This window comes from Nicotiana tomentosiformis, chromosome 7, assembly GCF_000390325.3.
Source record: "Nicotiana tomentosiformis chromosome 7, ASM39032v3, whole genome shotgun sequence".
Classification (NCBI taxonomy): Eukaryota; Viridiplantae; Streptophyta; class Magnoliopsida; order Solanales; family Solanaceae; genus Nicotiana; species Nicotiana tomentosiformis.
Genome location: NC_090818.1, coordinates 32,529,686 through 32,555,210, shown reverse-complemented (window position 1 = coordinate 32,555,210; position 25,525 = coordinate 32,529,686). Strand labels below are relative to the sequence as shown.

Here is a 25,525-nt window from a genome sequence, read left to right as displayed (position 1 = left end):
AGTGGGTTTAAAATCAACGAGTGCGACAAATGTGTTTACATTAAAAATACTCTAGGTAATGAAGTCATTGTTTGTTTATATGTTGATGACATGTTGATAATGAGCAAAAACATGGCAGATATAAATTCTACTAAGCGCATGTTGGCTAGCAAATTCGATATGAAAGACTTAGGAGTTGCTGATGTGATATTAGGAATCAGAATTCACAAGACTCCACAAGGTCTAGCATTATCACAGTCTCACTACATTGAAAAGGTACTTGACAAGTTCAAGTATTTGGATTTCAAAATTGCCAAGACTCCAATTGACGTGAGTTATGCACTTCAAAAGAATGAAGGTGAAAGTGACTCACAATTGGATTATGCAAGAGTATTGGAAAGTTTGATGTATATCATGAATTGTACACGACCAGATATAGCATGTGCTATTAGTAAACTGAGTCGGTTTACAAGTAATCCCAATCACATACATTTGATGGCAATGAAATGAGTTTTGGGGTATCTAAAACATACCCAAAATTACGCTTTGCATTATAACAAATATCCCTCCGTGATCGAGGGATATAGTAATGCAAATTGGATCACTGGATCATCTGAAGTTAAATCCACGAGTGGATTTGTTTTCACAATTGGGGGTGGAGCAGTGTCTTGGAAATCATCCAAACAAACGTGCATCGCCCGTTCTACAATGGAGTCTGAATTCATAGCTTTAGATAAGGCCGGTGAAGAAGCTGAATGGCTCCGGAATTTCTTGGAAGATATTCCATTTTGGCCCAAACCTTTGGCACCTATTTGTATACATTGTGATAGTCAAGCGGCAATAGGCAGGGCAGGGAGCGTTATGTATAACGAAAAATCTCATCATATACGACGGAGACACAATACCGTTAGACAACTACTATCTAGTGGTGTTATCACAATTGACTACATAAAGTCAAGAGATAACGTGTCGGATCCACTTACAAAAGGCCTATCTAGAGAGGCAGTTTAAAGGTCATCAAAGGGAATGGGGTTAAGGTCTAGGACAAGTCATCATGACAGTAACTCTACCTAGCAGATTGGAGATCCCACGAGCTAGGTTCAAAGAGATCAAACAAAGTTATGAATGACGGTTCAACATTGTCAAATAACTCAACCCATTCTCGTGATGAAGACAATGTTCAGAAATCAAGGTAAAGCATTAAGGCTTTTTGATGAGTCAACAAAGTTTAAAGGTTTTTTAATGATTTGCTAAGTCTGGCAGGATATGACCAGATAGTTGTCTATAGGATTACACTTTTAGAAATCACCTATGTGAGTGTGAAGTGTAAGCCGCTTAAAGGGGAATGAAAGTAAAGGCCCATTCTCTAAGCACTCATGAAACCAGGCGGTGTTTATGGCTGAAACGAACACAACCGTGAGAACCATAGATGATTAAGGATTGATTGTGTGACTTATGTTGTCTAGGTATACAACAAAGCTCGACGGTTCAAAGATATCAAATCTACCGATTGACCGAGTATATCCGATATAAGTTCACTACAGAAAGTTCAAAGGGAAACCTACTTATCCAGATGCAATTAATTCTTGCATGTAAAACACACACGCGTCCGTGCATTCCTTTATTTTATAGCCATTCCCCATTCATGTGGGGGATTGTTGGGATTTTAAGCTTGTGTAGCTTAAAGAGGGTGAATGAGAAATGGAGGAAAAATGAAATATTTGAGTTTCCCTTGGGAAAGGGATATTGTCCCATATCGGAGGAAGAAAAGGCTTTTGATGGGTATATATATAATTGCTCTTCTTCTAGCTCTTAAAGAGTTAAGAAAAAGGCAAGCCTCGCGCCATCGTCGTCGTCGCTCGCTCGGCTCGGCTTCAGCTTCGGCTTCGGCTACGGCCACGGATTCAGATTCGGATTCGGATTCGGATTTGGATTTGGTCAAAGATTTGGATTTGGTCAAAGATCGATTGATTGATTAATCTTTTTGGATAAAATTCCTTTCCATTATTTAATTAATTAAATAAATAATTAAGCAAAAATTCAAACCAGAATAACCCATGACCGGCGACCCAGTTCGGTCAGGCCCGTTTTCTTTCCCGGATTATTTTAAATATATTTTTCCCGTAATATTTCAAACATCCCTTTTCCAACAGCCATGGCTGTTTCTGAAAGGTTGCAAACCTTTTCAGAAACATTGCTATCAACTCTATAAATAGAGTTTGAATCCCAGAATCTTTCCTTACAAAATTTTCTGAGCTTCTTCTTCTTCTTCTTCTTCTGCACAATATTTTCCAGTGTGTTTTACGACCATTGAGTGGTTCACAGTTCATCCGAGTTTTGGTACCAATACACTGGTGAGTTAAATCGTTCTATCTTGGGACAATATATTCCAGCACCTCGGGTACTTGAGGGGAATAATTTCCTTAAGGACACACTGTGTATTCAGTAGGCTCGAATTATTCCTATACTATTTTTTATTTTTCAGAATCTATTTCGTTAAACAAGTATTACTAACTTTCTGGTTTATTTTTTCAGAAAGTTTAATTGTTTATTACAGCAATACAGAATACTAACAAGGTTAAAAAAAACAATCAAATTTGAGCTCAAACAATGAATTCTTAAGGAAGTGCTTCAAACCTAAACTAATAGATTAAAGCGTAAACCAACGGAATCACCATCCAAGCAATACATAGTTAATTTGAGCAAATATGCAGCAGGATATTTCACGCAAGAATTTCGCCATAATAAACTCAAACCCACATCTAAGCAAAACACCAACAGATACGTGAAACAAAGACTTGAGATAATAGATTGAATCTTTAACAACAACAAATATTCCTTTATTAGCAAGCTCCTCCAATGAAGTTACAACAACTAAAATCGATGCCGAATGGAGTAAAACAAAGACAGCCCGCCGGAACTCAAACGTGATCCCACCGGAGACCCCCCTTTTGTTGTACTATTTTTCGCTCAGATTTGAAACACCAAAAATTGGGTTTTTCCTGCTGGTTTTTTGCTCGGGTTGAGAGATTGTTTGACTGTTTTTTGTGGTTGAAACCAGTAGCTGGTGATTAAGAGGAGTAGAAGAAAGCTACTTATTTTGTGTGAAGATGACGAGCTTAATTGTGGGCTTTGACATGGTACTTTATGTCAAAATAAGTTTGTCTTCCTTTCACATTCATGGGATGGACCCCACACTACACATAAAAATAACTCAATTAAGCTCAAGTGTCGCATAATTTAATAGTAAAACACCAAAATATAAGTTAAATAATGAATTATGGCCAAACATCACCCATGTATGAAGAATATTATTGTATGATATACTCCATCCGTCCCAAATTATGTCGTTTTTCGCTTCTCAAAATTCAATATTTTAAAATACTTTTTTTATTATATTAACGTGAGACGAATTGCAACTGACTTGATCTTTGCTTCCTTTCCGCTTTTGTTATTGAGAGCGGAATACCCCTTTAGTTATTCCTTACCATCAATGACTAGATCCTTGTTCAGGTTATGAAAGTGATAGTAGATCTGGTAATCCCTACAATTCGTGATCAGCTTGCTAAGTTGGTTGGAGATCGAGATGATTACTTCAGCATTCCCTTGAAGAATCTGAAGAAGGTTGGCACCAAGTTCTTAATTGTTTCACAGAAGAGAAACATCAAAAGACAAGCCTACTTGAATGAAGTTTCTCAGAGGAATGACTCAGTATTCTTTGCTACAATTGGAAATTTCGTCATCCTTCCACCCCTTATCACTTTAGACATTGCAATTGCGACAGGTTATGTGCAGCTATTTCCATGACTTGTATAAAGATCCACTGTTTCTGTTACTAATATAGTGAAACTCTAATAAATTGGCCTCCTTCATCGCGGACACGGAGATTTCGAGTTCAGCTTCAGGCACCTTTGAAAAATCAGACCTGACTTTCTCACCACGAGGAACTATCTCCTCCACTATAGGGAAGTTCTCATCCTCGACGGCAGCAGAGATGCCCTCTGCGTGAGTAGGGAAAACCATCGCTAAAGGTACCGGGTAACTTTCCTCGCTGGGACCAGAAGATAGATTAGATATAGTTATAACGAAAGAGAGGGTATTCAAAGTAACGAGGAGTTAAAAACAACAGGGATTGCTAGGGCGGGAAAAGAAGATGCACAACAATGGAATAAGAAGCAGAAGGCACAAGGTTTCGATATGGGAAATCTGTAAAACTCGAGTGTGTGTCTTCACATACCTATTTATAAGAGCTCAGGCATCGAAACCGAGAAATTAGGTCATCATTACTTAGCACAACTATCGAAGCGACAGATCCAACCTATAAACGCATGCGAAACGTCGCAACGCATCGGGAAACACCATAAATGACGTCATGACATCACTTTGATCCAGGAACAACGTAACCCCAAAAGTTGCGGTTCATGAAAGATCACGTTGCCCACTCGTCCAATCATCTCGACCACGACGAACAGAATCCACTCATCAAGCTCGTCTGAAGCCGACCTTAATAAGCAAAGGGACTAACTGTATAAGTCGAAATCTGCCCTAGAATATTTAGGACAAGATAATGCTAAAGGAAGAGTCTTCAAGCCGTTATCAGTCGAGGTCGACCGGGAAGCAGCGAGTTTCATGGCCGAGATGTCAACAAGGGTCGACGTCGAGCACCGTTGGCAAAGTTGTAACGGCTAGTTTTCAAAATAGTATATCAAAGAGAATATTCTAGTGAATATTCTCTGCACTTATACTATTAGGGTTTGTTAAGGAAATGACTCATATAAATAGAAAAGGAAGACAATGGTGTAAGGCATGTGATATTCATTTTGTAAGAATACACTTTGACACAAATATCACCTTTTCACCAAGATTTTTGTCCATATTATTTCATACTTTCCACCAGATCCGGGGATAATTCGAACATTCAAGGATTTGTCTGTCATCTATCATTGTCAGGAAGAATAACCACCTAGTTTCCCCTTTATTGGGTGAATCGTTCCTTCTATTTACTTAAATGTCATTTATTATTGTTTGTTGCTATTTAATGCTCTATTATTGCCCACATCACTTGAAATGATTGTTGCGCACCATTATTATATTTCTATCGGATCTGTCCAATGTTAGTCACGCTTTCGGAACTCGCATCTAGAAATATTATTATTAACTATGTTTAACCCCTTAATACATAAGTTTAGTTATTTGAGCCAAGGGTTACACTTTTTGGTCAATTAAGTATTGCATTTCGTGTTTAACATCTCACGCAACAAGAGAGTTGACGTATGTAGGCTTATTTAGTTATTAGAGAACTTTTGTATTAGGTCATATCATGTCTAGCTGCAAGTAGTGGTGTTCCTACATGCTGGCCTTCCGTTTTCTATCAAAAGATTAATGTAAATAAAATATTTTGTTTTCTTCTTTTATGGTGAGGGAAAGTCTGTCCTGCCTTGCCACGGGCTATATTAGTTAATGATTGCTATTTTTTAGTCCCGTGTTATGATCCCTATTCCATCTTTAAAACATTCCACGGGCTTTATCAAGAATGAAAATGTCACGACCCGAAATTCTCACCTTCGGACCGTGATGACGCCTAACATTTCACTTGCTAGGAAAGTCAATGTTAGAATAATATTATCCATTTTTAAAATCATTTTAAATTTACTAATAACAAAGAAACAAATGCGGAAGCAAAGTTTGAAATATAGTGAATAATCCATAAAAATAACGGTGTCTAAATACCATCCCAGAATTGGTGTCACAAGTGCACGAGCTTCTAGAATAATACAAATAAAGGTCTGAATAACATAAAGCTGTCTGGAAATATATATACAACTAAAGTAAAATAGACAGGAACTTCAGAACTTCGGACGCCATGCAGTTATATGGCACGCCACTGGGACCAACTTTGAAATCTGCACAAGAAGTGCATAGTGTAGTATCAGTACAACCGACCCATGTACTGGTAAGTGCTGAGCCTAACCTCGACGAAGTAGTGACGAGGCTAAGGCGGTTCACTTACATTAACCTGTACACAATATTAATAACAACAACAAATAATAAAAATAAATCAGGTAACTCATTTATAATAATTGAAGCCAACTCCGCAGTCATAATCCGTTATTATTTCACCCAAATCTGTTGCAGCGTGCAACCCGCTCTCACAATATATTCACATTCAATTCTGTTGCAGCGTGCAACCCGCTCTCCCAATATATTCCTTTTAATCAAGTCTATCATATATTTATTTCAATCAAGTATATATATAGACTTTTAAATAAGTCTGTTGCGGCGTGCAATCCGATCCCCCAATATTGACTTTTAAATAAGTCTATTGCGGCGTGCAATCCGATCCCCTAATATTGACTTTTAAATAAGTCTATTGCGGCATGCAATCCGATCCTCCAATATTTTCATTTACCAATCAATTCTTATAGAAAAAATTCTCCAATAAACGCAATAATTAATATAAAAATCACAAGACAACAAGCATACAATAATTATGATTTAATTATGAAACAACCAATGACAAATAGCAATTATTATGGAAATCAGGGAGCAAATAGACAATTTAATATTTAATATGCTAAATGTCAAATAACAATTAAGGCACATAATTCAAATAACATGTAACAATTAATGCAGGAATTCAAGAATTAATATTTGATAAAGAATGAGAGAGAAATAATTATTATAATATTTAATTTATGATTAAAAACAATTTATGATTTTTCAAGCAAGCAGGCAAACAATTAATTTGATGACGTATAGACACTCGTCACTTCGCCTATACGTCGTTTACATGCAATTCACATAACAATTTAAGGGTTCTATTCCCTCAAGTCAAGGTTAACCCCGACACTTACCTCGCTTTGCAAATTCCAATCAATTATTCAACCACAGCTTTTCCTTTTAAATTTGCCTCCGAAAGCTTCAAATCTATTCACAAACAATTCAATATATTCAATACTAATCATAGGAATTAATTCCATATGAATTTACAAATTTTTCGGATAAAAATCCGAAATTCATTAAAATATTCGGCAATGGAACCCACGTCTCAAATCCCGAAAAAACTCGCAAAATCCGAACACCAATTCTGATACGAGTTCAACCATACCAAATTTGTCCAATTCCGATATCAAATGGACCTTCAAATCTAAATGTTTCGTTTTTGGAAAGTTTTACAAAAATTTCAATTTCTTCCATCTAAATCCGAAATAAATGATGAATTTAGACATGAATTTGTGAAATATAATTACTTTATGATAAAGAACACTTACCCAGTTCAAAGTCGTGAAACTCCCCCTTGAAATCGCCCAAATCCGAGACTCAAAACTCAAAAATGAGTAAAAATGGCTAAGACCCGATTTTATGAATCTGCCCAGCATTTTCGCATCTGCGGTGCCTGGGCTCGCACATGCGAGCTCGCATCTGCGAGAAAAATCTTGCATATGCAAAAAGGGGCTGCCAGGCGAGGTTCCGCATCTTCAGACAAAATGTCACACCTGCGACATCCGCTTGTGCGCAAAAGGGCCGCACCTGCGAAGGCCGCATCTGCGATGGAAGTCTCGCTTCTGCAAGCTCGCACCTGCGGTCAAAATTCCGCAGGTGCGATTATACTAGAACCCAAATTTCAGATTTTTGCTTAAGTCATATTCTTGTTCCGATTTCAATCCGTTTCACACTCGGGGTACTCGGGACCCCGCTCGAATATACCAACATGTCCCGTAACATAATACGGACTGACTCGGGGTCTAAAATCACATCAAACAACACTGAAATTACAATTCACACCCCGATTCGAACTTTGAGTTTTAAACTTTTAATTTGCAAATCTCGTGCCAAAACATATGACATAACGGAGCTGTTCAAATTTCCAGAATTGAATTCCGGTTCCGATATCAAAAAGTCAACCCCGTGGTCAAACTTGAAATATTTAGCCTTTAAATTGCTAGTTCCGTTAAATGGTCATAACTTGAGCTAGGTACCTCCAAATTAAATTTCGGGCTTACGCCCAAGTCCCAAATCACGATACGGAGCTACCGGAACTATCAAAACACTGATCCGGGTCCGTTTGCTAAAGAGGTTGACCAAAGTCAGCTCACTTGAATTTTAAAGCTCTATTTCAAATTTTAATTCATTTTTCACATGAAAACTTTCCAGAAAATTTTACGGGATGTGCACGCAATTCGAGGAATTATAAATGGTGCTTTTTGAGGTATTAAAACACATAATTACTTATTAAATTTAAAGATGACATTTTGGGTCATCACATTCTCCACCTCTAAAACAAACGTTCGTCCTCGAACGGAGTTAGAGAAAAAAAATACCTGAGCTGGAGAAAAGGTGTGGATATTTACTCCGCATGTCCGACTCGGACTCCCAGGTAGATGCCTCTACCGGCTGACCTCTCCATTGCACCCGAACTGAAGGATAACTCTTTGACCTCAACTGTCAGACCTGCCGGGCTAGAATAGCCACCGGCTCCTCCTCGTAAGTCAAATCTTTGTCCAATTGGACTGAGCTGAAATCTAACACATGGGACGGATCACCATGATATTTTCGGAGCATAGACACATGGAACACCGGATGAACCGCTGATAAACTAGGTGGTAATGTAAGCCTGTAGGCTACTTCACCCACCCTTTCAAGAATTTAAAAGGGTCCGATATTTCAAGGGCTCAACTTGCCCTTCTTTCCGAACCTCATTACACCTTTCATAGGTGAAACCCGGAGCAATATTCGTTCTCCAACCATGAATGCAATATCACAAACTTTATGGTCGGCATAACTCTTTTGCCTAGACTGATCTGTACGAAGTCGATCCTGAATAATCTTGACCTTATCCAATGCATCCCGTACCAAATAGGTACCCAACAACCGAGCCTCTCCGATTCAAACCAACCAACTGGTGATCAGCATCGCCTTCCGTATAATGCCTCATATGGAGCCATTTGAATACTCGACAGGTAGCTATTATTCTAAGCAAACTCCGCAAGTGGCAAGAATTGATCCTAAGAACCTCCAATGTCTATAACACAAGCGCGGAGCATATCTTCCAATATCTGAATAGTGTGCTCTGACTATGCATCTGTCTGTGGATGAAATGTTGTACTCAACTCCACCTGCGTACCTAACTCATGCCGTACAACCCTCTAGAAATGTGAGGTAAATTGCGTACCTCGATCTGAAATAATAGACACGGGCACACCGTGAAGGCGGACAATCTTACGAATATAAATTTCAGCTAACCTTTCTAAAGAATAGGTAACTGCCACTGGAATGAAATTTGCTGACTTGGTCAGCCTGTCCACAATGACCCAAACTGCATCAAATTTTCTCTGAGTCCGTGGGAGCTCAACAACAAAATCCATGGTGATACGCTCCCACTTCCACTCAGGATTTTCTATCTTCTGAAACAAACCACCAGGTCTCTAATGCTCATACTTAACTTGCTGACAATTCAGACACCGAGCTACATGTGCAACTATATCCTTTTTCATTCTCCTCCACCAATAATGTTGCCGCAAATCTTGATACATTTTTGCGGTACCTGGATGAATAGAATACCTGGAACTGTGTGCCTCTTTAAGAATTAATTCATGAAGCCCATCCACATTAGGCACACAAATACGGCCATGCATTCGCAGAACACCATCTTCCCCTACAGCAACCTCTTTGGCATCATCGTGCCACACCGTGTCTTTAAGGACAAGTAAATGAGGATCATTATACTGCCTTTCTCTGATGCGCTCATATAAAGAAGACCGAGCGACTATGAAAGCTAGAACCCGGGTTCTGAAACATCTAACCTCACGAACTGATTAGCCAAAGTCTGAACATCTGTAGCTAATGGTCTCTCACCAATCGGAATATACGCAAGACTGCCCATACTCACAGCCTTTCTACTCAAAGCATCGGCCACCATATTGGCCTTTCCGGGGTGATACAAAATGGTGATATCATAGTCTTTCAACAACTCCAACCATCTTCTCTGCCTCAAATTAAGATCTTTTTGTTTGAACAGATACTGAAGGCTATGATGATCAGTAAATACTTCACACGAGACACCGTAGAGGTAATGCCTCCAAATGTTCAGCGCATGAACAATGGCAGCCAATTCTAGGTCATGAACAAGATAATTCTTCTCGTGAACTTTTAACTGACGCGACGCATATGCAATTACCTTGCCATCTTGCATTAATACTACACCAAGCCCAATGTGAAATGCGTCACAATATACCTTATACGATCCTGAACCTGTGGGTAATACCAATACTGGCGCCGTAGTCAAAGCGGTCTTGAGCTTCTGAAATCTCAACTCACACTCGTCTGACCATCTCAATGGAACACCCTTCTAGGTTAGTCTGGACAATGTGCTTGCTATAGATGAAAATCCTTCCACGAACCAACAATAATAACCTGCCAAACCCAGGAAACTCCGGATCTCTGTAACCGAAGTAGGTCTAGGCCAATTCTGAACAGCCTTAATCATCTTAGGATCCACCTTTATGCCTTCTGCCGATACAACATGTCCCAAAAAGGCAACTGAGTCTAACCAAAACTCACATTTTGAAAATTTGGCATTTAACTAATTATTCTTCAAGGTGTGAAGCATACTTCAAAGATACTGCTCATGCTCCTCTCGACTGCTGGAGTAAATCAAGATATCATCAATGAATACAACCACAAAAGAATCCAAATAAGGTTGAACACCCGATTCATCAAATCCATAAATGCTGCTGGATCATTTGTCAACCCAAATGACATCACTAGGAACTCGTAATGCCCATACCGAGTCCGAAAAGCTATCTTAGGGACATCAGATGCCCTAATCTTCAACTGATGGTAACCAGATCTCAAATCAATTTTCGAAAATACCTTGGCACCCTGAAGCTGATCAAATAAGTCATCAATTCTTGGCAGCGGATATTTGTTTTTGATAGTGACCTTGTTCAACTGTCGATAATCTATACACATCCCATAGAGCCATCTTTCTTCTTTACAAATAATACTGGTGCACCCCAAGACGAGACACTGGGTCTAATGAATCCCTGATCAAGAAAGTATTGTATCTGCTCTTTCAATTCTTTCAACTATGGCGGGGCCATACGGTATGGTGGAATAGAAATGGGCTGATTGCCCGGAGCCAAATCAATACAGAAGTCAATATCTTTGTCGGGTGACATCCCCGGCAAATCTACATGAAATACTTCTGGAAATTCACGAACAACTGGTACTGAGTCCATAGAAGGGACATCCGCACTGAGATCGCGAATATAAGCCAAATAGGCTAGACACCCTTTCTCTACCATACGCCGAGCTTTCATATAAGAAATAACCCTGCTGGCAGAATGGCCAGAAGTTCCTTTCCACTCTAACCGAGGTAACCCCGGCATAGCTAGGGTCACTGTCTTGGCATGACAGTCCAATATAGCATGGTAAGGAGATAGCTAATCCATACCCAAGATGACATCAAAATCTACCATATCAAGAAGTAGAAGATCCACACTGGTCCCAAGATTACCAATATTAACCACACACAAACGATAGACATGATCTACTACAACAGAGTCTCCCACTGGTGTAGATACACACACATAAGCACTCAGAGAATCACAAGGCACAACCAAATATGAAGCAAAATAGGAGGACACATAGGATTAAGTAGATCCTGGATCAAATAGAACTGAAGCATCTCTATGGCAAACTGGAATAATACCTGTGATCATAGCATCAGATGACTCGGCCTCAGGCCTAGCTGGAAAAGCATAAAATCGGGGCTGGGCCCCACCACTCTGAACTGCATCTCTGGGACGACCTCTAACTGGTTGGCCTCCACCTCTAACGGTCTGACCTCCACCTTTAATGGCCTAACCTCCACCTCTAACTACCTGACCCCTACCTCTAGCTGGCTGAGCAGGCGGTGAAGCAACCGGTGCCGGTATGATGGCACGAGAATCTTGCCAAGATCTGTTACTCGCCAATCTAGGGCAATACCTCCTGATGTGACTAATGTTCCCACACTTATAACACCATCCTGGTGTCGTGGCTGCTGAAGCTGAAGCTTACCTAGATGGGCCGGATAACCACTGTAGTAACTCTGGATTGGTCGTGCATTGATAAGAGCTGAATGTGCACTGAATACTGGCTGCCCAGAGTAAGGTATAATAGGACCGTGACTCCCTGAAGCACCGGGAGATACATGAAGTGCTGAGTGAAATGGTCTGGGAGGATGACCCCTACAAAAATTACCCCGGCCTCCAGATGAGGCACCACTGTAACCACCGAACTGACGAGGCCTCTTATCGGACCTCTGCCCTCTTTCCTCTGCAAGAACCATATGAGACGCAAAAGTAGGGTGAGTGAGGCCTTCAATGAACCTCCTCACTCTCTCTCCCTCCGTAGGTAGTAAAAGGAGAGCATGAAGGGCCAAATCCACAAAACGGGACTCATACAGAGTAACAGTCATACTGCCCTATTGTAGACGCTCGAATTGCTTGCGGAATTCCTCTCTGAGTGTGATAGGGAGGAACTTCTCCAGAAATAGCTGAGAGAACTGCTCCCAGGTAAGTGCAGGCGATCCGACTGGTCAGGTCAATGTGTAATCTCTCCACCACCTCTTGGTGGAACCCGTCATCTGGAATATCGCAAAATCAACTCCATTAGTCTCAACTATACCCATGTTTCACAGCACCTCATGGCAGCGTTCAAGATAATCCTGTGGGTCCTCAGAAGGTGTACCACTGAAGTGAACTGGAAAGAGCTTAGTGAACTTATCCAGTCTCAATAAGGCCTCAAAAGACATGGCGGGCCTATCACCGGTCTATGCTGCAACAACTGGCTCAACTACCCCAACTGGCAGGGCTGCTGGAGCCTGATTCTGGGGAGCTATCTGCTCCGAAGCGGGAGTAGTGGGAGTTTGTGCTCCTCCCTCACCCTGTGAGATGGCTGGTGCCACTGGAAATGTACCATTCTGAGCCACGCCCTCCATAAGACTTACCAAACGGACTAGAGCGTCCTGAAGTACTGGAGTAGCTATGAATCCCTCTGGGACCTGACATGGTCCAACTGGTACATTCTCAATTGGGACCTCATCCTGAAGGTCTACCTGAGGTTCTACAACATGTGCAGCTGCTCGAGCTCTGGGCTGAGCTCTACCTCGGCCTCTGCCTCGGCCTCTAGCACGACCTCGGCCTCGACCTCTACCCCTGGCCATAGTTTCCACCGGGCATTCTGGTCCCTGTCCATCGGTAGAGGTATTACGTGTTCTCACCATCTGCGAGAGAATAAGAGTAGAATGGTTCAATCATCGATGATAGAATAAAATCGCATGACAGAATAAGAAAGAAGTGATATTGTTCCTAAACTTCGTAGCCTCTGAGAGATAAGTACAGACGTCTCCATACCGATCCTTCAAACTCTATTAAGCTTGCTCGTGACCTAGTGCTCTGATACCAACTGTCACGACCCGAAATTCCCACCTTCGGACCGTGATGGCGCCTAACATTTCACTTGCTAGGCAAGCCAACGTTAGAATAATATTTTCCATTTTTAAAATAATTTTAAATTTATTAATAACAAAGAAACAAATGCGAAAGCAAAGTTTGAAATATAGTGAATAATCCATAAAAATAACGGTGTCTAAATACCATCCAGAATTGCTGTCACAAGTGCACGAGCTTCTAGAATAATACAAATAAAGGTCTGAATAAAATAAAGCTGTCTGAAAATAAACACACAGCTAAAGTAAAATAGATGGGGACTTCAGAACTGCGGACGCCATGCAGTTATACCTCAAGTCTTCTCTGAGTAGCTGAAATCCGAGCAAGTCTATGGCATGCCGCTGGGACCAACTCTGAAATCTGCACAAGAAGTGCAGAGTGTAGTATCAGTACAACCGACCCTATGTACTAGTAAGTGCTGAGCCTAACCTCGACGAAGTAGTGACGAGGCTAAGGCGGTTCACTTACATTAACCTGTACGCAATATTAATAACAACAACAAATAATAGAAATAAATTAGGTAACTCATTTATAATAATTGAAGCCAACTCAGCAGTCATAATCCACTATTATTTCACCTAAATCTGTTGCAGCGTGCAACCAACTCACACAATATATTCACATTCAATTTTGTTGCAGCGTGCAACCCGCTCTCCCAATATATTCCTTTTAATCAAGTCTGTCAGATATTTATTTCAATCAAGTATATATATAGACTTTTAAATAAGTCTGTTGCGGCGTGCAATCCGATCCCCCAATATTGACTTTTAAATAAGTCTATTGCGGCGTGCAATCCGATCCCCCAATATTGACTTTTAAATAAGTCTATTGCGGCGTGCAATCCGATCCTCCAATATTTTCATTTACCAATCAATTCTTATAGAAGAAATTCCCCAATAAACGTAACAATTAATATAAAAATCATAAGACAACAAGCATACAATAATTATAATTTAATTATGAAGCAACCAATGACAAATAGCAATTATTATGGAAATCAGGGAGCAAATAGGCAGTTTAATATTTAATATGCTAAATGTCAAATAACAATTAAGGCACATATTTCAAATAACATGTAACAATTAATGCAGGAATTCAAGAATTAATATTTGACAAAGAATGAGAGAGAAACAGTTATTATAATATTTAATTTATGATTAAAAATAATTTATGATTTTTCAAGTAAGCAGAAAAACAATTAATTTGACGACGTATAGATACTCGTCACTTCACCTATACATCGTTTACATGCAATTCACATAACAAACAATTTAAGGGTTCTATTCCCTCAAGTCAAGGTTAACCCTGACACTTACCTCGCTTTGCAAATTCCAATCAATTATTCAACCACAATTTTTCCTTTTAAATTTGCCTCCAAAAGCTTCAAATCTATTCACAAACAATTCAATATATTCAATACTAATCATAGGAATTAATTCCATATGAATTTATAAATTTTCCAGATAAAAATCTGAAATTTATTAAAATATTCGACAGTGGGAACCACGTCTCAAATCTCGGAAAGACTCACGAAATAGGAACACCCGTTCCGATACGAGTTCAACCATACCAAATTTGTCCAATTCCGATATCAATGGACCTTCAAAGGTCGCATCTACGAGAAAAATCTCGCATCTGCGAAAAGGGGCTGCCAGGCGAGGTTCCATATCTGTGGATAAAATGGCACACCTGCGACGTCCGCTTTTGCACAAAAGGGCTGCACCTGCGAAGGCCGCATCTATGATGGAAGTCTCGCTTCTCCGAGCTCGCACCTGCGGTAAAAATTCCACAGGTGCGATTATACCAGAACCCAAATTTCAAATTTTTGCTTAAGTCCAATTCTTGTTCCGATTTCAATCCGTTTTGCTCTCGGGGTCCTCGAGACCCCGCTCGAATATACCAACAAGTCCTGTAACATAATACGGACTGACTCGGGGTCTAAAATCACATCAAACAACACTGAAATTATAATTCACACCCAGATTCGAACTTTGAGTTTTAAACTTTTAATTTGCAAATCTCGTGCTATAACATATTAAATAAATCCGGAATGACTTCCAATTTGGCACACAAGTCATAAATGACATAATGGAGCTGTTCAAATTTCCAGAATCAGATTCCGGTTCCGATATCAAAAAGTCAACCCCGTGGTCAAACATGGAATATTTAGCCTTTAAATTGCTAGTTCCGTTAAATGGTCATAACTTGAGATAGGGACCTCCAAATTAAATTCCGGGCATACGCCCAAGTCCCAAATCACGATACGGAGCTACCGGAAATGCCAAAATACTGATCCGGGTCCGTTTGCTAAAAATGTTGACCAAAGTCAACTCACTTGAATTTTAAAGCTCTATTTCATATTTTAATTTAATTTTCACATGAAAACTTTCAAGAAAATTTTACGGACTATGCACGCAAGTCGATGAATGATAAATGGTGCTTTTCAATGTCTTAGAATACATAATTACTTATTAAATTTAAAGATGACATTTTGGGTCATCACAGAAAAGCAGCATTCTCTCAAGTCTATGTCAATCTTGCAAGTGATTCTCAAGGGCATCAAGAACAAAGAACAACATAACAAAGGACCAGCTTCTTGTATTGAGTCATCACATATCCTTAGTTGTATTTCACCTTTGTTAAAGCACTTCAATTGTAATTCCTACTTAGTTTGTTTAGAAGCATTGCGTAGGAAACCCTTTATAAATCATAAACCCTTGTGTTTGTGTCTTGGCTAAAGTTAGTCGAGTTGTAAAGTCTTTGTAATAGCGTTATTTGAAAATAGCTTGTAATAGAATGTTACAAGCTAGTGAGGGATTAAGAGGTTAATTCCTAGGTTACATAGGTTGTAATCTAAAAGTTGCTCAATAGTGAAGTTGAAATCCTACAAGGATAGGTCGTGGTTTTTAATCCCGTTGAGCTGGGAATTTTCCACGTAAAATTCCTCCTATCATTTACTTACTGCAGTGTGCATGATTTCTGTGGGAACTTATATCTGTGGGAACTAATAGAGAGCCTGGTTCTCTATATAGTTTGGTGAACCCTCAAATTCTATCAATTGCTATCAGAGCGGGTTCTTTCTATCATGCTAACACCTAGAAAGGATCCGCATGGCTGATCCACCAAACTTTGAAGAATGTCAATCAATTTATAGACCACCACGATTTAATGGCCAATACTATGGATGTTGGAAGACAAGAGTGCATGATTTTATCATGGCTGAAGATTCATAGCTCTAGGATGTTATCTGCGATGGTCCCTTCGTTCCTATGAGAACCATTGGAGAACCAGCAGTGATAGTTCCCAAGTCTAGTCGTGTCAATCTGCCACGGAGATCTAGGAAGCACTCCAAATAGCACACGAAGGGACAACTCAAGTCAAGCAATCGAAGATTGATATGCTAACCACTGAGTATGAACTCTTCAAGATGAAGGACGATGAGTCCATTCAGGACATGCACACTCGCTTCACCTCTATCATCAATGAGCTCTATTCCCTAGGAGAAATCATTCCAAGGAACAAACTTTTAAGGAAAATACTCAGTGTATTAGATGGTTCCTGGCAAAGCAAAGTAAATGCTATCACAGAGGCAAAGGATCTACAAAAGCTAACCATTGATGAACTCATTGGTAATTTGAAAACTTATGAAATGAAGAATAAAAAGGATCATGAGAGAAGAGAACCCAAAAGGGAGAAGAACTCAATCCTCATGACAGACAACAATGAATCAAGTGGTGAGGATACTGATATGGCTTATTTGACAAAGAGATTTCAGAAAATAGTCCGCAAAAATGGAGGTATTCCAAAGAAGGGCAGCTCCAGCAAGCCAAAAGGATATAACTTTTGTTTTCCCCCATCAAGGATTGCCCTCTCCTCAGGCAAGACTAGTACAAGCACAACATAGACAAAGCAGCCAAGAAGAATCCGGTTCCTGACAAAAGATTTAAAAGAAAAGAAGCTGCTGATAATATTGTGAAACAATCTCTTGCTGCATGGGGAGACTCTTCTAGCGAATCTGGAGAAGATGATGCACAAGGTAACACCTCCATGATGGCAGTAGAAAGTGAAGGAGCTGATTATGATTCCATTTTTTCCCTGATGGCAAAATCTGATGATGACGAAGACAATGATGATGGTGAGGTAAACTTTCTGGACGTTCAAAGAAATTTGAAGTCTTACTCTCAAAAAAGCTTATATCTTTGGCTAATGTTTTAATTGATGCTTATCACTGTCTCATTAATGATAGAAATGCGCTAACCACGGAACTAGGAGAAATAGAACACGAGAGAGATGATCTAGTGGTGGTTGCGGTTGATCTAAGAGAGACCATTGAGAGTTTAAACAGGGAAAAGGATATTTTGACTGAGAGAAGTGCAAACATAGAGCATGAGAGAGAGGACCTATTAGTAGTAGTTGTAGACCTAAAGGAAACAATTGAGGAACTCAGAAGGAAAAGTAGGCCTATGAACATCCAAAAGGGAAAGGAAGTTGCAAGTAAGGCACACCTTATGCTTGAAGATGAGATAAAATAAGTGAAATCTAGTCTGTGTGCCGAACTTGAGAGAAACAAACAACTTCAGGAAGATCTAGGCAGAGTTAAGAATGATCTAGAAAAATCACTCAAGTGGACCTGGTCCTCTGATACTATTACTGTCTTGTATAAAAACAATGGGGGAAACAGGCAAGTGATAGGGTTCCAAAGGGAAAAGACTCCTTACAACCCTCATAGAAAGTATGTTACTATACCTGATAACTGGCTTTGCACTCACTGTGGTAATACTGTGCACTTTAAGGAAACTTGTAAGGCCAAGTTTCAGTCTCAACAGAAAAACAAAGTTTTTGCTAAAAAAGTAACTACTGTTAAAGAACCTGGTCCCTTATATAAAAGATGCATGATGCCTGCTTGGACAAAAAAGGTCCGTATTCATCCCTTTCCTAATTACAAGGGACCCAAACTTGTTTGGGTTCCTAAGTCTAACCCTTGATTTCCTTTTCAAGGGAGCAGTGAAAGGGAGCAGCCAATAATGGCACATGGATAGTTGTTACTCGAAGCACATGAGTGGAAGCACAAATGATTTCCTTTCACTCAAAGCCATGTTAGGATGGAGTGTATCCTTTGGAAACGGCAAAAAGGGATACATTCTGAGAATTGGAAGAATTGGGAAGTTTCTTTCTCACTCAATTGAAAATGGGTACTACGTGAATGGGTGGAAGTACGACCTGTTAAGTGTCTCCCAAATCTGTGACAAGGGAAACAGGAGTGGTGATCTCAGCTGTCTAAGTGTTGTTGATGATAATGCTGAACTATGGCACAGAAGGCTGGGTCATGCAAGTTTCACGTTGCTGAACAAGTTGGTCAAGAAGGACCTAGTTCGTGGCCTGCTCAACTCAAGCTTCAAGGATCACAAGGTGTGCGATGCAATGTGTTAAGGAATGTATACATGTGATATTTGATGAATCTCACCACTCATGTGAGAAGGATTCACATGATAAGATTGATCAAGAGGGAGAATAGTCAATTGTCCCTGGTGAAGTCATTGACATGGCAAATGGAAAAACTGACATGATGAGTCACGTCAAGGATTCAAATGACAATGGCACATCTGAATCTCCAACAACTGAAGCTGAAAACATAGTTGCTAATGCAGATCAAGGGACCCCACATGCAGAGAGAGAATCACATTCAGAAATACCTGGACCTTCCCACAACAAGGTTCGGGTGTCTAACTGGAAACACAAAAGTTCACATCCTCTGGAAAATGTGATCACTCCTCTTGATTCAGGAATTCAAACCAGATCAAAGGCAAGGTTGGTAGTTCAAGGGTACAATCAGGAAGAAGGGATTGACTATGATGAAACATTTACCCCAGTTTCACGAATGAAGGCAATCAGAATCCTCATTACCTTTGCGTCTCATATGGAATTCAAATTGTTCCAAATGGATGTCAAAAGTGCATTTCTGAATGGCTTTATAAAATAAGAAGTTTATGTCAAGAAACCTCCTGGATTTGAGAGTCACGAGCATCCTGAGCATGTGTTCAAACTGGACAAGGCACTGTATGGGCTAACGCAGGCTCCCCGGGCTTGCTGTGAAAGATTGTCAAAGTTCCTTCTAGAAAATGGCCTTACAAGAGGGAAAATTGACAACACTCTTTTTCTGAAGAAACGAGGGAGGAACGTACTCATTGTTCAAGTATATGTTGATGATATCATTTTCGGAGCCACAACCGACTTTCTTTGTGAAGAGTTTGCAAAACTCATGAGGAATGAGCTCGAGATAACTGTGATGGGAGAATTAAATTTCTTTCTGGGACTTCAAGTGAGGTAATCTCAAAAGGTGACATTGACAAGTCAGCAAAAGTACATCAAGGAGCTGCTGAAAAGGTTTGACATGGAAGCATCCAAAGTTATTGACACTCCTATTGCCACAGCTACTCATCTAGACATGGATGAACCTGGTTCCCCTGTAAATCAGACCATGTATAGAGGGATCGTAGGATAACTTTTGTATCTCACAACAAGCAGACCAGATATCGTTTTCAGTGTGGGACTGTGTGCCAGGTTTCAGTCTAATCCCAAGGAATCTCATCTGAAGGCTGCCAAAAGAATCCTGAGGTATCTTAAAGAAACGCAGGACCTAGTTCTCTACTATTCCTCGGGAGATAACCTTGACTTAATAGGGTATGTTAATGCTGACTATGCTGCTTATCTGGTGGATAGGAAAAGCACTTCTGGTATGGCACATTTTTTAGGTTCGTGTCTAATCTCATGGGGCATAAGAAAAATAAAACTCAGTGGCCTTTTCAACTGCTGAAGCTGAGTATGTGGCAACTGCCTCTTGCTATGCTCCACTGCTGCGGATAAAGCTACCACTAGAAAAGTTCGAGACAATGTTGAGAAAGGGCTCATCTGCATGAAGTTTTGCAACATAGAAGATCAAATTGCAGATATCTTCACCAAAGCACTGAGCAGAGAGCACTTTGAAAAGAATCGCTTGGCACTAGGGGTGATGAAGTCTAGCCAGGGACTTGGTCCCTCGATGATTGGCTATGAAAGAAGAGTACAGGTAAAATAGCTAAAAAGTATTTTCTAGAAAAGTCTAACTCAATTCTATACCGTTACATGTAGATACACATGACGATTACAGAGCAGACAAGTAGCTAATGCATTGCACGATTGGTCAAAGGATGAGGCTTACATTTTCAAACTCTGTCAGGGAACCTGGTTCCTTTGACATAGGTTAGTAGCTCCTTTGTACTCTCATGCATAATTTTTTAAACGGCTGAAATGGTGCCACGTTATTATATTGTCAGTTTCTTTTTGCTTCTTGAATCAAAGCGTCTCGCCCTTTATGAAGCTACCCGAATACCCAAAATTGATACCCCAACCGGTCTCTATCTCTTCTCAAATAAATCTATTCACAGTCACTTTCAGAACTGTTCATATCACGAATCCAAAATTCCCTTTTTTCCCTTCTTCAAACTCTCTTCTTCAACTAAATACACTCGACCATGTCTGACAATCAGGAAACACAAAATGTTCCAAGTGTCGTCCCCACTGTGTCCTCACCTATTGAAACATCAGTACCGGACAGTACTACTGGGGAACCAACTAAGGGACCTGATCCCTTCACCCAAGAGGAGCCAACCCTTGGTTCCTCTCAAACACCCCAGGTCAGTACTGATCCTACTCATTCTCCTCACTTCTACGCTGAGCCTTTGTCCATGGTTGTTCCTGAAATGAGATCGTTATCTGAAGGGGAGAATGAGGACAGTGTAGATGATTATGATAATGTGGCTATTGCTAGTTTTATCAAGGTTAGGAGTAGACAGGCCACTACTCAAGTGCCAACTCCTAAGAGACCTATCACAAATGAGAAGGCAGTGCCTCCTGCACTAGTCGTTGATGTTGATGATGAGGTAGAAGAGGAACCTGGTTCCTTGGTTCGTAAGTCTTCAATGAAACTTACTGTTGCAAAGTCCAAAAGGGAGTCATCTGTGAGTGAAATGGACTTGAGCAAGGTTGAGGATGAAAAATCTTGTGAAAAGGTAGTTGAGGAATCTGGGGAACAATAACAATGAGTGCCAAATCTCAAACCATAGGCAATACTGATATTGAGATAAAATGATAGAACTGCCTTCCGTAAGGCGACGACAATAGCCCAATCAAATACGCAGGGAGAAACATCCCGCACCATATCTGCAGTACCTTTTAAATTCCTCAATTCCAAATTTATAACAAGCGCTTCACGTCGCATAATATTGAATAGGAAAGAAATGAAGGCATAAGCCTCCAAGTAATCAAGTCGCACGATGAGGAATCAAGAAGGGAAGTGCTCTTAACAACCCAGTAGCCTCTCGAATATAAGTAAAGATGTCACTGCACCGATCCGCAAGACTCTACTAGACATGCTCATGACTCATGAGAACTAAGTAAACCTAGTGCTCTGATACTATGTTATCACGACCCAAAATCTATTATAGGCAGTGATGGCGTCTAACACCGCTGTCAGGCAAGCCAATAATAATTAATTAACTTAATTACTCATTTTAGTAATTGAAATCACGATTTTCTTTAATTTAATAATAAAAGATGGGCTTTACAGAGTAAATAAAAATATTTTTCACAATTTCAATATCAAACAACCCATAATCACCCCAAAACCCGGTGTCACAACTGCATGAGCATCAACTAGGAAGCAAAATAAAACACAACATCTGTCCGGAATATAAATTGGACATGAAAAATATAAATACTCTGAAGGAGACTCTGCTGGCTTTGAATCATAGTATAGAATGCAGCTCACCTAAATCCCCGCAATAACCATGCCTCTACGCCCACAAGGACACTAAACATATATGTACCTGCACAAAAATGTGCAGCAAGTGTAGTATGAGTATGTAAATCATACCCAATAAGTATCCCGCCTAACCTTGAAGAAGTAGTGTCGAGGGGTCGAATCAAACACTTACTATGGGCTAACAATAAATACAGATATTATACTTAAGCATGGATTGTATGAAATAGTTGTAAACTCAATAACAAAAAGTGAGTGGACAATTCTTTATTAATAGGAAATTTTTCCAAACTTATTCTCGTCATATAACAATTTATATCCCAAGACAAAGAAAGCAACATCAATTATAAGATGGGTTCCAAAAATTTATCATGCGCAAAATATGTTGAGGTCTTACGGCCTGATCCAACATAATATTTAAACTGTGCACTGCCGAGGGTCAAACGGCATGAACCATAGATGCATCTATCTGCTACCGAGGCGTTCGCCCCGCTCCACAAAAGAGAAAACACACTAAACAACCAATTCAAGATTTATTAAGGGGCAACTATTCCAAGAATTACAAATTCTCATTTAACGGTCAAGTAAATAAAGTTTAACCTTTTTACAATTCCTTTATCGAGTATCTAAATGTTTTAAACAATTAAATTAACAAGTAGGGCGCAAACATCGCAAGTACAATATGATATGGGTCCTAGACTACCCAGACATAAGCATAATAGTAGCTACGCACGGAATCTCGTCACATCGTGTATACGTAGTCCCTACAAATAGAAGCACATAATAATTTGATTCACCTATGGGGTTAATTCGCTCTTACAAGGTTAGAAAGGAGACTTACCTCGCTCCGAAATTCCATAACCGGCTCCAAAGCCTTTCCAACAACTCAAACCAATGCCCACCGCTGCAAAGCTAGTCAATAAAGGTGCAAATCCATAAATATATACTTTAATACTCATTATAATTCAATTTGCAACAATTTCCAACTCCGCTCGAAAAGTCGATAAAAATCACCCAAGGGCCCACGTGCCCGGATTCCGAAATTTGTTTTGAAGATAAACATTACCCATAACCCCACAAACTCAAATATATAATTCATTCCAAATTCCATGTCCAATTTCGTGGTCAAAATCCAAAAATACCATTTTCTAGGTTTTTCTTCAAAGTCCCAAATTTTCATGCTTGAATCCATATAAAAGTCATGTATTTAACTCACAATATGAAGAAATCACTTACCCCATAATAGCTGATGAAGATGGCACTCCAAAATCGCCCCCAAGGCAGGCTCCAACGAGAGAAAAGAGATGAAATGAGCCAAAACCCGATTGGGCTAACTTATGTATTCTGTCCAAGCGACCTCTGCACCTGTGCTCACTGGACCGCTTCTGCGGTTCCACAGGTGTGGCAAAATGTTCCGCTTATGCATAACTCCCCCAGTTGCCCAGCCCGCTTATGCGCTAAACTCTCCACATGTGCGCATCCACTTCTGCGGTCAATCGTCCGCACCTGCGGACACAATCCCCCACTCCCGTTTCGCTTCTGCGACCTCCTGACCGCTTTTGCGGCTCCGCACCTGCGGTCAAAACCTCGCAGGTGCGGTTACACCAGATGACAACAGCTCCAGCATTCCTCCAAGCCCAAACTCGATCCGTTTAACATCCAGAATCTACCCGAGGCCCTCGGGACCTCAACCAATTATACCAACAAGTCCTAAAATATCATACGAACTTAGTCGAGCCTTTAAATCACATCCAACAGCGCTAAAAACACGAATCACCCTCCAATTCAAACTTAGTAACTTTGAAACTTCAACTTCTATGATCGATGCCGAAACCTATCAAATCACGTCCGATTGACCTTAAATTTTGCACACAAGTCACATTTGACATTACAGACCTATTCCAACTTCCGAAATCGGAATCCGACCCCGATATCAAAAAGTCCACTCCAGATCAAACTTTTCAAAAACCTTCAAATTTTTAACTTTCGCCAAATGACCTACGGACCTCCAAATCCATATCTGGACGTGCTCCCAATACCAAAATCACCATACGGAGCTATTCCCAGACTCAGAATTTCAAATGGACATCGATAACATTGAAATGTGCTTCAACTCAAATTTATGAAATTCTTCCAAATGCCAACCTTCCGTAATAAGCGCCGAAATACTCCCGGGTCATCCAATACCCGATCCGGAGATACGCCCAAGTCCAAAATTATTATACAAACCTGTTGGAACCTTCAAATCCCGATTCCGAGATCGTTTACTCAAAATCAACCCTTATAGTCAATTCTTCCAACTTAAAGCTTCTGAATTTAGAATTTTCTCACCAAATCAACTCAAAACTCCCCGAAGTTCAATTCCGACGACACGGATGAGTCATAATACCTGAAGTGAAGCTACTAATGGTCTCAAACCGCCGAACGACATGTTAGAGCTCAAAACGACCGATCGTGTCATTACACATCATCTTGTTGTTGTTATTGTTGTTGTTCTTCTTCTTCTTCTTCTTCTTCTTTTTCTTCTTCTTCTTATATCATGAGTATTTCTTCTTATGTAATATTATATTTTTCTAAATTGGATCACTAAAAATTTAAAATTCTTTGTAAAAGTTAAAAAGGGGATTGTAATTTGTGTATAATAGGAAGAATTTTTGTGGTCGTGGAGAAGACTTGGGTTTGATGGAATTTTGGGGCTAAAAGGATAGTGTTTTATGGGGATTTCACTAGATATGAAGGATTTTGGGGGTGATTTGGCGAGATTTCAAATTTTTTAACTACTAACATTAATTTTAAAAGAAAGTTAAGCTAGAGGTTGGGCTAGCAACTATTATGGTTCCATTGAGGAGCCAGTCTCTCGTTCATTTTCTAGGTTTCACTTGCTAGCCCTTATAATTATTTTTGGGATACGGATTGTATACCTTATTTTGTGGCTATCAGTTGTCATTAGTTTTCACCGGATGGCTACAAATGAATTTCTCTCTGTATTCTTTTCCAATAGCCTCTTAATATAATGTACAATATATATTAAGTATATTATACATATATATCTGTATGCATCCATATCTTTCATTTTCACACCCAAGTATTATACCTAACGCAAGTAAATGTTAATCAAGTTGCAGATAAAGTGCATACCATATTTATACCCAAACACAATTAAATAAATAAAATATCCATGTTTTTAAGACGAATTAGTACATACCATTTTTATACCTAAACATAATTAAAATCCGTGGTATATTTTGGTTAT

At 39.8% G+C, this 25,525-nt stretch overlaps 2 protein-coding genes across 2 annotated transcripts; both read left to right on the top strand.

Annotated features, from left to right (window-relative positions):
- The first annotated feature begins 16,902 nt into the window (after positions 1-16,902).
- Positions 16,903-18,460, top strand: LOC138895446 (uncharacterized). The gene is made up of 4 exons (XM_070180133.1): positions 16,903-17,272; positions 17,380-17,615; positions 17,666-17,974; positions 18,056-18,460. The coding sequence occupies exons 1-4, from the start codon at positions 16,903-16,905 to the stop codon at positions 18,458-18,460; spliced, it is 1,320 nt and encodes a 439-aa protein (XP_070036234.1).
- Positions 18,461-18,506: 46 nt separating this feature from the next.
- On the top strand, positions 18,507-20,709 carry LOC138895445 (uncharacterized). The gene is made up of 7 exons (XM_070180132.1): positions 18,507-18,884; positions 18,991-19,359; positions 19,471-19,668; positions 19,813-19,955; positions 20,037-20,209; positions 20,423-20,541; positions 20,623-20,709. The coding sequence occupies exons 1-7, from the start codon at positions 18,507-18,509 to the stop codon at positions 20,707-20,709; spliced, it is 1,467 nt and encodes a 488-aa protein (XP_070036233.1).
- Positions 20,710-25,525: the final 4,816 nt, after the last annotated feature.

What these genes read in the sequence shown, in the direction of transcription:
- LOC138895445 (XM_070180132.1), top strand. Translation starts at nt 18,507, where the DNA reads ATGGATAGTTGTTACTCGAAGCACATGAGTGGAAGCACAAATGATTTC. An exon ending in CAAGCTTCAAGGATCACAAG is followed by an intron (nt 18,885 to 18,990) that starts GTGTGCGATGCA and finishes GAGGGAGAATAG; the next exon opens with TCAATTGTCCCTGGTGAAGT. An exon ending in CCCCAGTTTCACGAATGAAG is followed by an intron (nt 19,360 to 19,470) that starts GCAATCAGAATC and finishes GTTTATGTCAAG; the next exon opens with AAACCTCCTGGATTTGAGAG.
- LOC138895446 (XM_070180133.1), top strand. Translation starts at nt 16,903, where the DNA reads ATGAAGGACGATGAGTCCATTCAGGACATGCACACTCGCTTCACCTCT. An exon ending in AAGACAATGATGATGGTGAG is followed by an intron (nt 17,616 to 17,665) that starts GTAAACTTTCTG and finishes CTCTCAAAAAAG; the next exon opens with CTTATATCTTTGGCTAATGT. An exon ending in GAAAGGAAGTTGCAAGTAAG is followed by an intron (nt 17,975 to 18,055) that starts GCACACCTTATG and finishes AAACAACTTCAG; the next exon opens with GAAGATCTAGGCAGAGTTAA.